Source organism: Microtus ochrogaster, chromosome 8 (assembly GCF_000317375.1).
Source record: "Microtus ochrogaster isolate Prairie Vole_2 chromosome 8, MicOch1.0, whole genome shotgun sequence".
In the NCBI taxonomy this organism is placed as follows: domain Eukaryota; kingdom Metazoa; phylum Chordata; class Mammalia; order Rodentia; family Cricetidae; genus Microtus; species Microtus ochrogaster.
In genome coordinates, this window is record NC_022015.1 from 38,886,184 (window position 1) to 38,898,081 (window position 11,898).

General features: G+C 54.3%; 1 protein-coding gene across 2 annotated transcripts; it reads right to left on the reverse strand.

Annotated features, from left to right (window-relative positions):
• Window positions 1-1,017: 1,017 nt before the first annotated feature.
• Carns1 (carnosine synthase 1) lies at window positions 1,018-10,431 on the reverse strand. 2 transcript variants are annotated; one of them, XM_005351658.2, is made up of 10 exons: window positions 10,406-10,431; window positions 10,021-10,047; window positions 8,081-8,354; window positions 7,325-7,414; window positions 6,593-7,080; window positions 6,183-6,357; window positions 6,009-6,094; window positions 5,156-5,387; window positions 4,782-5,062; window positions 1,018-2,534 (listed from the first exon to the last, which is right to left on the reverse strand). In XM_005351658.2, the coding sequence occupies exons 2-10, from the start codon at window positions 10,021-10,023 to the stop codon at window positions 1,308-1,310; spliced, it is 2,856 nt and encodes a 951-aa protein (XP_005351715.2). In that variant the 5' UTR covers window positions 10,024-10,047; window positions 10,406-10,431; the 3' UTR covers window positions 1,018-1,307. The 2 variants fall into 2 exon arrangements, with proteins under 2 accessions (XP_005351715.2, XP_026637535.1); XM_026781734.1 differs by lacking the exons at window positions 10,021-10,047; window positions 10,406-10,431 and having other exon boundaries at window positions 7,752-8,145.
• Window positions 10,432-11,898: the final 1,467 nt, after the last annotated feature.

The window sequence follows — 11,898 nt, forward strand, 5'->3', positions numbered from 1 at the left end:
AAAAAAAAAAAAAAAAACCCAAAAGCAAAACAGTAAACAGAAAAGGCTGATCTGTGCATCCTGTCTACATCCGCTGAGGTAGGACCTTGGAGGCAGAGTCGACTCTCTGAGTCGGCTTCCTCATCTGTGACACGGGGACATTAGTGTCTGCCTGGAGGTGTGAAGGGAGATGGTTATTCCTACTGCTCAGGCCACAGTCACAGTGAAGCACTGCTGGACATTTTCAGCAGGCTTTACAACTATCCTAGACTTTAGACAGGAACGCTAATCTCAGGTTTCATGGGCTTTGACCATGGACAGAGATCCATGTAGCTTCCCTCCTGTTATAGGTGACATGAAGAGACAGACCTGAAGGGGTGGTGGGGAGGACCTGGGTTTGGACCCACTGCCATCTGGGCTGGGCACGACAGTGTGGACATGAAGCTGCTGTTTGTTAGCTACTTAAAGGCTAGAGTGTCCTAGGCTTTATCTTTTAGGCCACCAGTCAGCTCTCATTTCATGACACGGAAAATTCTTATTAGTTATGAAAGCTTGGCCATAGTTTAGGCTTCTTTCTTGCTAGCTCTTATAACTTAACCTGTTTCTCTTCTGTTTTGCCTCAGGGATTTTTAGCTTTTTACCTTTCTTTCTTTCTTTCTTTCTTTCTTTCTTTCTTTCTTTCTTTCTTTCAATGTTTCTTGTGTCTGGCTGGCTGGCAGTTGCCTGGCTTCTGGCCCCAGGTGTGTCCCTCTCTTTCTCCCCCGTTCTCTCCCTCGTCTTCTCTCTCAAGCTTAGAAGTTTCCTTGTACTTATTCTGTCTGCCCACAAGCCCTGCATACCCCTCTCCTGCCTAGGTATTGGCCGTTCAGCTTTCTATTAGACCAATCAAGTGCCTTAAGCAGACAAGGTGAAATAACAACACATCTTTACATAATTAAACAAATGCAACATAAACAAATGTAACACATCTTTACACCATTAACAAAGGCAGCAGAAACAAATGTAACTCACTTTTACGTAGTTAAAGTAATATTCCACAGCATAAACGAATGTAACACATCTTCGCCTAGCTAAAATAATATTCCACAACACTAGAGTTCTGGGGATACCTGGGACTAGACGGAGGTTTTGGGGAAGTCAAGAAGACCCAGAAACGTCCAGATACTTGTTTTATGGTCCTTGAGTCCAGAAGACTATGATGTCAAAATGGCTCTACTACTCTGGAATAGACCTGAGGCAGAGGAGTATGCTGAACTAGGTTTGGGCAAGGTTTGGGAGGGGCAGGGAAACAGAGCATCACAACCCCTCCCCCTAGCACTTCATCCCTGCTATTTGAAATGAGACAGGAAATGGGCAACTGGGTAGTTGGGTCTGTCAATGCCCAAGCCCTGACAGATGCCCAGCAGGCGGAGACGGGCCTCAGCAGGGCTGGACCCAGCACAGGCCACATTGCAGTAAGGCTCCTCATACTGGCCAGGTATCAGGGCCTCCTCCAGCAGGTTGAGTCGCAATAGACCCTGGTCATGGAGGGCTTGCAGAGTCTCTCGACTGCTAGGGGAACTCAGCATCTCGATGTGCTGGGACACCAGGCACATGATGCCTACCAGGTAGCCACGGGCACGAGGGTGGGCAGGCAGGGCTGGCTGCAGGCCACACGCCACCATGGCAGAAGCCAGCAGCAAATCCACACCATAAATCTCCAGGATCCAGTCTCGAAGGTAGAACCCTCCCATGCGTGGGTTGATCTCGATGAGCTTTGGCCCGGCCCCAGTCATCTTGAGCTCCACATTGAAAACTCCATCTAGCAGCCCACAGCCCAGGCAGCAGCGAAAAGCTGCCTGTACCAGCTGGGCCTCCTGCTCTGGTGCTAGCCCAGTGGGCATGCAGGCTGCAGTCTCCGTGAAGCCAGGCAGCCTTGTGGGGCCATTATCAGAGACAAAAGCAGCCAGCAGCCGTCCACCAAACACCACCAGGTCCACATCGTGCTCTGTGCCCTCGACAAATTCCATCAGCAGCATGGCATTGCCCCAGCCCAGCCCGATGCCTGGGTGGTCAGCTTCACCCTGCAAGTCATGGAGGATCCGGGAAAAGTGCTCGTGGCACTGGGGCCCATCCTTCACCAGCTGCACACCCACTGCTCCTGAGCCAAACTCCAGTTTCATCACACCTGGCAGGGGTACCTGGTCGATGGCTTTCTCCACATCAGCCTCACTCTCCAATGGGCAGCAGGCCACCGCATGGAGGGAGGTCGCAGGCCAGGGTGGGCCTGGGCATCGCAATAGGTGTAGCTGGGTACGGCTCTTCTGCTTTGCCAGGCACATGGCAGCTGGGGGGCTGCAGGGCAGACCCAGCTCACGGCAGAGCAGGGCGGTGAGCACCAAGCAGTCGTCCCAGAAGGAGAAACAGCCGTCTAGCTTCAGGTTGCGTGCCCGTACCAGCTCAGCCAGCTGCTGTGCGTTCTCCTCATCTCTCCGGTGCTCCGTCACATCGAAGTGGATGAAGGTCTGCACCAGCTGGGAGGCAAAGTGGTTAGGGTCCGATTCCACCAGGTGCAGCTGCAGAAACAGAAGCGAGCAGGAGGGACCTCCGTGTCAGCAGGTGTCGGGTCATGGAGGAGACAGGATGGTGTCCCACAGGGGAGGCTGAATCATAAACACCAGGAGCTCGGAATATGTTTATTGATGACGTGTTGAATAAATGGGAAGTGCAGAGGTGGGACACCTGCTTCAGACTGGAGGGGCAGGAAGTCAGAAGGAAAAACTTCGGGAGGAAAGAGCAGGCTGGGCTTAAGTGGCCAGGAGCAAGGAGAGAACACCAGAGGGCTCACTAAGACACGCTCACAAGCAGCTCCCCCCTCCCCCACCCTCCCCACACCCGCCGCAGGGCTTGGAGACCAGCCATCAGGGCTGAGGCTGGAGACAGGTGGCTTGGTTATCACTCATTTTGCATGTTCTAACACTGTAATGTGATGTGCAGGACTCCTGAGGGGCCGTGTCTCCAAAGCTTGTGGTTTGCTGGGGGAAACACAGACACAAGACAGCTGATACTCAGGGCAGAAGTAGCCACTGATGAGGGGAAGGGGCTGTTTGCAAGGTAACTTGGCATCAGGAGTCTTTCAGTACTTCAGCTGGCATACACACTATCAGGTAGGAACTGTGATGACAAGGTTGTTTGGGAATTCCTCAAGGACCGTGCATGGTGGGGAAAAAAGGTGAGGTGGTCACTGTGGTGGACTAGAGCCAGCCTGAAAGAGCCTCAGCTTTCCTGTTTCAATAGCGATGAGGATGTCTGTTGCCTGGTTAACTCCATATCCTACAATGTGAGTCCCTGCTCCTCCCAACAGTAGAGTTGACTTGAGATCTGCAAACTACTCTTTCGCCCCCACAGGACCTTATGTGCCAAGCTGCAGGAATTCGACTCCAAAGACCTTTTCCCCAAGGCAGAGCTAGACTCCTTACCCAGTTGTTCCAGACCTAGGAGCTACAAGGTTTGGCACTACACACTTGTAATTCCAGCATTCAGGAAGCTGAAGCAGGAGGATTGTGTTTTGAGAGCCAAGTCTACATAGTGAAACCCTGGCTAAAAAATAAAGCATGGAGGGGCAACTCAAGAGGGTAATCCCAGCCCTTGGGAGAGAGAGGAAAGAGACTCTCCGAAAGTTCAAGGCCAGCCTGATTTTCCTATTAAGTTTCAAGCCACCTGGGGCTGCAGAGTTAGACCCTGTCTGACATAAATAAAGAATCACTGAATAAACAAAAATAAAATAACATGTCTGAAATCCCAGAATCTGGAGATGGAAGTAGGAAGACCAATTCAAAGGCAGCTGCAGCTATATGAGGAGGCTGAGACCACCAAGAGCTATGTAAGAACCTGTCTCAAAGATCACAAACTACTGAGGGCTGAAGAACTGGCTTAGCCACTAAGAGCGCTTGCTGTTTTGCAGAGGACCAGAATTCAGCACCCACATTAGGTGGCCTGGATCCGATGACACCCTTCTCTGGACTCCACGGACACCAGCACACACTTGTGCACATACATACATCAGGCCCCCACACATACAACATACATTTGAAAAAGTAAAATAAATCAGGGCTGGAGGGATGGCTCAGCAGTGAAGAGCACTAGCTGCACTTCCATAGACCAGGTTTGAGTCTCAACACCCACACGGCAGCTAACAATTGTCTGTAACTCCGGTTCACTCGGGTTCTAGGGGATCGATGCTCTTTTCTGGCCTCGGTGAGCACCAAGCACCACTTTGGTGCACAGACATGCACGCAGGCAAAACACCCATATACATAAAATAAAAGCAAATAAAATAAGAAAAGAAATGAAAACTGGGGCTCTAGTTCAGTGACAGAGTGCTTGCTCGCATAGAATACGCAAGACCCTAAACTCAATCCCTAAAACAGCAAGGGAAAACAAAAACAAAACAATTAACAAGGTGGTGCACTTTTTAATGTACCAGCACTAGGGTGGAAGAGGCAGGAGGATCTCTGGGAGTCTGATGCTTGATTACATAACGAATCCCAGACCTCTGCCTTCCAAGTGCTGGGATTAAAGGTGTGCGCCACCACTGCCCGCAGACCCTTTTCAAAAATAAAGAAAATAGAGATCTGAGCTCCGCGGCTGACCTGGAGTACCACCTGCTTCTGGCACATTCCAGCCAGTCTAACCCACTTCTTTTCCTTCTTTGCCTTCTGAGGGGCCTTTCACAGCAACCGGTCCCGTCCCGGAGAGGAGGCCCCGCCCCCACCTTCACCAATCAGACCGCGACTTGGGGGTCGGGATCCGCCCCCGCCCACCTTCAGTCCGTAGTCGCGCGCAGCCTCCCACACGAACTTCTTGCTGACGCCGCCGGCGCCGATCACCAGCAGTTGCTTTCCTTCCATCAGGTGGCGCCCCGAGCGCCGCAGCATGGTCTCCACCAACGGTGCTGCCGCCGCCTCCTTCACCGAGCGTCCCAGGCGCGGCGCGGCCCACAGCCCCTCTAGCGCGCCGCACGTCTCCAGGCACAGGCCACTGTTCAGCTTAAGGACCGCGGGGGTCAGCGTGCGGCCGGCCACTGTGAGAACGAAGTCCACGCCTGGGCCGGGCGAGGATGCGCGGACTGAGCATCCCCTTCCCCACCAACCCGGTCCCCACGCCACCCAGACCGAGCCGCGCCTCCAGTGCTCACCGAGGAAGTCGATGTGCACTTGGCGCCCACCGCGCTGCTCAACACTCAATCCGGCCTCCAGGGCCAGCACTGCGGCCAACGCGGCTTCTGCTGCTTCTTTGATGCGCTGCCCCAGGAGCGCCACCTGCGCCGCCTCTTCCAGGCCGCACTGGGCCAGCGCCACCTCCAGTGTTCTCGGCAGGGTGTTGTGATGCCGCACGAGCTGGTCCCCACGGCCCACACCGCACACCACCTGACCACAGTGCAGCTCAGAAGGGGCTGGCCAAGACTCACCTTTTAAGTATCCCTTTCACCCTTGAGCATCTTCCCTGCACCAAAATACAGGCCCCACCTTCTCTGCACTTCAAGAACTCCCTTCTTCCATCAAGACTTAAACTGTATAAATCACTCTTGGCTTCACACTGGCCATCTGGTCCCCAGATCCTTCGGGGTTATGCTGGTTTCCAGGCCCAGCTCGAAGATTCCAAGAATGCTTGCTCCTACCTGCTATGGCGCTATGGTTTTTCCTAGCCTTAGGGAGTCTCTTGAAGACCCTTCTCATCTCCCCTGGAGTTCTGCTGAGTACCCAGGTCCCCCCAGTTTGGAGCCCTTCCTGTGGGACTGACCCTAAATAGGTTTCTTCTGTAAGGAGGAACATACTGGAAAAGGAATCAGGCCCCTGGGTCCTGAATGGGGGTTGAGCACAGGGGCCGCGGGCTCCTGATAAAGAAGGGATCAGGAGAGTTGAACAGGAAGAAGTGTCAACCTCAGGAGTCCCCTCCTCCACAAAGATCATGTCCTCTCTGCACCAGGCCCTCATTGTGGGATTGGACAGAGCTGGGGAGGACAGGGCCAGGTCCTGTGCAATTCTCACCTTGCTCAGTAGGGGCCTATCACCCTGAATCCGACACACCACTGCGCAGATGCGCACAGCCAGCTCGGGGCCAGGTGCGGGACTGCCTGGGGGAACAGGGAGAAGTTAACCGGGAGGAGACGGGGTCTAGGAGGCCAATCTCTGCTCCCAGTTCCTGGCTAGCAAGACGAGAACCTGGCAAGGGCAGGCGGGCAGGTGGGCACATGGCCTCCACAAGGACACTCTCCTCCTCCTCCAGCTTCTCCAGCAATGCCAGCACCGTGTTCACCACTGCAGATGGCTCCACCCGCAGGTGCAGTCGCAATGCTTGCTGTCCCCGCCAGCGCCAGCCGCTAAGCCTCACAGCCACCTGCAGCAGAAAAGGGAGGACCCTCCTCACCACCACCTCATGGGCCTGAAATGTAGTGTGCTCATGCCACTATTCAGTATGTAGACAGAGGCACAGGGCACTGCTGTGTTGAAATGGGGCAGTGGCAGAGCTGAGGGTTTGGGATTGTTTCCCAGTAGGACTTGGTAATCGTCACATGGGTTCCCTCCTCTGGGTACCCACAAAGACCTCAGTGCAGAGAGGGACCTCCTGTTACCTGTGATGCTTCACCCAAGGCCTCGGAGTGCACAAAGGCCTCTATTTCCTCTTTCACCAGTGTTTCCTGGCCCTCCTTCCCACTCAGCTCCACCAGCCGTAGTCCAGGGCTGGTATCCCCTCCCCGAAGCAGCCCTGGAGGCCTATAAGTGAAAGCCAGGGTAGCTGGCACCACCACACCGGTCTGCTGGGACAGCAACCACCTCGTCAACAGCCGGTCCTCCAGCAGTCGTGCCAGCTCCGCTGAGGCTCCTGTGGGGCAAGTGAGGTTCCGAGCCAGCTCTGCCGCCTCCCTGCCATGGCCAGATTCTGGCCCCAGGCCTGCCAGGAAGTAGGTGGCATGCCGAGGGGGAACAAAATCATCCAGGAATGTCAGGCCCCCTGGATAGAAGCTCACGGCCTTGGAGACCAGCAGGGACGCCTCACCCTCTTGGCCTGGAGCTGCCACCTTCATCAGCCACGCAGGGGACAGGCAAAGGAGCATGTTTCCTGTGGGCAAAGGGAAGAAAGTGGCTGGCCAGGGAATGCTAAACGGTGCCAACACCCTCCATCTCCTGCCCAGGCTTCAGTGTCATGAGGGTCAGTGACTCCCAGAACCCACCCCTGCTCAGAGCAGCTGGTCCTGTGGAATGCAGGCAATTGCCAAGGTTGGTGGGTATTTTGGGATATGGCAGGGCTAGGGCGGGGCTGCCCTTTCTGTAGGAGAGAGTAGGGAACTTGGGCACACACTCACCAGGGCTCTGGACCCCACCCTCCAGCAACAGAGACAGAAAGGTGCTGGGGGAACCCAGAATGCACAAGGTCACCTCTGCTTCAGGGCGCCCTGAGGGAAGAGAATATCGCCATGTCCACCAGGAGTCCTCTTCTTGGCTGCCCTTCTGCCCATTTTCTGTGACCTCCCCATTCCCACCCTCTCAGAGGACAGAGGGAGCTCAGCATGAAGTGGGAGGGATCTGCCATCCTGCCTTGAGACTGACTGTTTTATCTGCATCTGATCCAGAAGACTCATCCTCCAGAGTCTAACCTGAGTTTGGATTTTGCATGTGACCTCAGAAGGGTCACTGTTTCTCTAAGCCTCAGTTTTCCAGTCTGTATGATGGGAACAAGTTTGTGTTCTAGCTGCGGATCATTTGGTCCACACAAAATTATTCATGACCCACCTGATCTATGAAACAAGGAGGCATCTTGGGATCGCAACTGCTCAGCTGCCTCCATAGCATCTCCTAAGACATCATTCTAGACGTTTCCGCTCCACAGAATATGCAAATGGTACCGTGGAATTCCAGGGAGCAGGGTGGGGTAGAGTGGGACATGGTGGGGAGCCCTGACCGGATGTCCTTGGAGACAATACCTGCCTGCCTTAGGCCCTCTGATTTTGCCTTTAGACAGAACCAGAGCCTGGGGGAGACAGCCTGAACAGACAGGGAAGCAACTGGACTGAAGGTCCCTCCCTGTCTCTGGGAGACCCCCTTGTGGAGCCCGGAGGCACCTGTACGAGGTGCCTGGCTGCGGTCCTGGGTCTCAGGAAGGCCAGCTTGCTGCAGACAGCTCTGAAGGAGACCATAGTAGTACACAGTCCAGGCCCGAGCCTCAGCCTCTTCTGGGGACCCCTTGCAGTCCAGGCTAACATCCTGGCGCCAGGGCCCAGGGAAGCAGCCTGTGGGTGGCAGGGGAGCGCCTCCTTTCCATGGTTCTTCCTTTCCATCCAGGTCCTTGGAGCCCAGGGGACAGTCCCACTCCGTGCTCAGTGGATCCTGGCAGAGCTGAGCGGGGGCAGAAACGGTACATCTTGGGCAGGATTGGCAAGGGAGCACTTGAAGTCACTTAATGGTATAAACCTGCCTCCCAGTCTTCCCACCTGGCTCCCTTTCAAAGGACCAGAAGAGGGTGGAGGGAAGGCAAGTCCCCCGATGGGACTGCCGAGCCCCACCCACACTAACTGGCTTTCCAGGGGCCCAGGGTTTGTTCTTTGCATCACTGCAGTCCCAGTTCCACACAGTGCGGACACACAGTAACTGCTCCTCAGATGGTTCCTCACTAAATACCTAACCATTGTCCAGCTCTGGTCTCTCTGGGCCTCAGTGACTCATCTACTATCATGGACCTTGCTGTTACCTATTACCCATTAGGTGTATTTATTTTCTATGCATCACCCCTATGCAGGGCCTCTGGGTGAGGACTGGAATCCTTTTCTTTTCTTTTTCTTTTTTTCTTTTTTTTTTGAGACAAGGTGTCACATAGTTCAGGCTGGCCTCAAGCTTGTACGCGATGGAGCATGGCCTTGAACTTCTGATGTATCTGTCTCTCCTTCCAAGTACTGAGATTACAGGCATGCGCCACCATGGCAGGTTTACACGTGAGTGCTGGGGCTGGAACCCTGCCTCCTGTAAACTGAGCCAGCCCTCTGCCAACTGCCTTCAACCTCAGTCCCTCCATTCAATCCTTGTTCTTCTTCATTTTTCCTTTTCTTTTTTTTGAGACAGGGTTTTGCTCTTTCGACAAGGCTGAGAACTCAAGGCATTCCACTTCCCGAGTGGAGAGATTACAGGTGTACCCCACTACATCTGCTCTTATGGGAGGGGGAATTAAGCCAGGGCCTGCCCACTACATGCTAGGCCAGCATTCCTCTAAACAAATTATAACCTTAGCTCTGTTTTGCTTTTGTTGTTTTGCTAAGTGGCCCATGCTGGCCTTGAGCTGTCAATCCCACCACACCTGGCTAAACATCTCTATAGGCGTATGGTGTCCTGGCACTGTCTTCTTTGCAGGAAGTCTGACACCCCGTCCCCTCTCTGAGGCTGGGAGTCTCAGCATGATAGAAATGGGGACATCACTCTTTGCAGTGTCTGGGCCTATACAAGCCTGGAAGCTGGGCCTGTCTTTCAGGAGATAGACCGAGCCACCTTGGACAGGTTGTTTCTTTCTCTGGCTTTGTTAGCTCTCACCTGGATGCCTGGCGCATGACTTATTCCCACCCCATTGGTTCCAAAGAAATATCTGGCCTTGGGGGGGATCATCTATTGGTTCAGAAACTGTAAGCTATGCCCCAGACATCCAAGGTCTGGGTTTCAGACCTTCCATGCATCTCAGCACACCAGGGCTGAATTCTTTGTGTCCTTTCCTAGAAAAGTACTCTGATGTCACGGACTGTAGGTTCATCGCTGTGTCCCCAAACCCAGACCAGTCCTGGGCACACAGGTGGTAGTTAATAGGTGCTATCGGAATGAGGAACTGTCGTTGGGCTGACAGCACCTACCTCCTGGGAATAATGTGACCCAGGAGTGTGCCATGTGCACTGGGTAGGGGTCAAGGAATGGAGCTGGATTTGGGGTGGGAGCTGTCAGAAGCAGGACTCTTTGGGTGCCAGTTCTTGCCCTCCCTCTATCCAGGAACTTGGGCCTTTGTGGGAAGGGACCACAAGAGACTCACCATCTTGGAGGTGAAGAGGCTGAGAGACTAAGGGACAGAGAGACAAAGCAGGGATCAGGGCAGCCAGGTCCCTAACAGACCTTTCAGCCCTGAAGACTTTAAGGAACCCAGATACCCTCTGTCCTATCCCTGCCCCACCCCCACCTCAAGGAAAAAAGAGACTCTGCTCCATGGACCCCAAGAGCCATGCACCTCTGAGTCCTCCACCCCACCCCACCCCCCATGTTACTCCAGCTATACTGGGTGTTGGCTCAGCCCCTGCACCCAGAGTCCCTGTGAGTATGTAAGGTTAGTGTCCAGCTCTACGGGTTCTCAGGGTCCCCAACCTGCATTCCCACTTCTCCCTGCTCCCTGCTTCCCCAGGGGTAGGACAGGAACGGGGTACCTGCTGGTAGCAGCAACTGAGCGAGCGGGTAGGAAGAGACCGAGGGTGTGCGGCAGTGGTGGCGGCACTATTGCGAGTGGTGTGCCCTTATATAGTGAGCCTGGCCATGCTGGGGCGGGGCAGCCTGCATTCATGCCAGGGCCCCGCCTCCCCCTTTCCCTTGTGGCCCCCCCTCTCTGCACCTCAGGCTTAGGACAAGGGATTTGTGGGCCCGAGGGTGTTGGGATCCGAGGACTGACAGAGGTAGTTCACAGGACAGAGGGGTATCCTTGGACACAGCCCTGATCCCAGGCAAAGACTGTCCAGACACAGACAGATCTACAGTGAGATCCACAGGGAGAAGGGAGGAAAAGCCGAGGGTGATCACGGTGAGGCGAGGCAGTGTGGGGAGGACTGAGTCCAGCCTATCACTGGCACTGACTGCCTGGGGTCGGGCGGGCGCAGGCTAAAGCCTATCTTTAGTCGGAGCAGAGCGCCTGGTGCTCCCAGCCAGGCAGCTGTCAATCCTAATCAGGAGCTCCTGGCTACCGGGGACACTCTCTCACAGTGCCTCGTGAGTCAGGGTCTCTGCCTATTAGGTAACATGAAGGCAGCCCAATAAAATGCTGGTGTGAAGCCAGTAATACACTGGTTTCCATGGCAGGGCCACCAGCCAGGAACAGAGCTTCCAGAGGCCCGCACACCTGATCCCTGCACCTGCAGGTACACACACAGTCTTCCTGAGAACCACACAGTCCTACTCGGAGCTCATGCCATCTGCTGTGTGTATCATTTACCTGATCTCTGGGCTCAGGATCTGGACATCTGCCCTTCACTTTCCTTCTGCCCCAGATGGGGTCAGATCCACCGTAGGGTCTAGCCCCATATGGCCTCTACCTTCCCCCAAGCACTCTGACCCCCCCCCCACACACACACCACTTAGCTTCCCAGAACTGTATTGTTCTCAAGAGCAGCTTTGCAAGGAGAGCATTAAGGAGGGCCAGCACACCTTGGGGACAGAGGTAGCAGCTTTTGTAGTTTCCCAGTGAGTGAGGACACAGTAGCCTGTGAGGGCCCCCTGTCTACCTCTCAGGAAGGAAGGTGGCTTATCCAGGGCTCCCTAGTCCTGCAGGTCAACCTGCTGGACTTTTCCTGCTCCTGGTCCACACCCTAATTGTCACCATTCTGATTCCTACAATAAGGGGAGCCACCCCAGGAACCCCACCCACTTCCTTGCTGTATGTATGGCCTGAGCTCCAGAGGAGTCCTACTGTGGGGACAAAGTGGAGTACAGAGGGGTCATGCAGCCTATGGAGACTCAGTTTCTCACTTTCAAATGGGGGTTACTGTGCATTCTTACAGGTCTGGCGGAGTAGGGGTTCTGGATACTAGGTGAGCTTGTGATTCCAGCAAATTCTTTTTTCCTTCCTTTTCTTTCTTTTTTTCCTAATTTATTTACTTTTATTTTATTTGCATGTATGTCTGTGTGAAGGTGTCAGATCTTGGAGTTACAG

Excerpts from the sequence above, each read along its gene's own strand:
- Carns1 (XM_005351658.2), bottom strand. Across the intron at positions 7,415-8,080 it reads CAGCCAGGCACCTCGTACAG|GGCGCCCTGAAGCAGAGGTG; the intron begins GTGCCTCCGGGC and ends CTCTTCCCTCAG. Across the intron at positions 2,535-4,781 it reads CGCGCGACTACGGACTGAAG|CTGCACCTGGTGGAATCGGA; the intron begins GTGGGCGGGGGC and ends CTGTTTCTGCAG.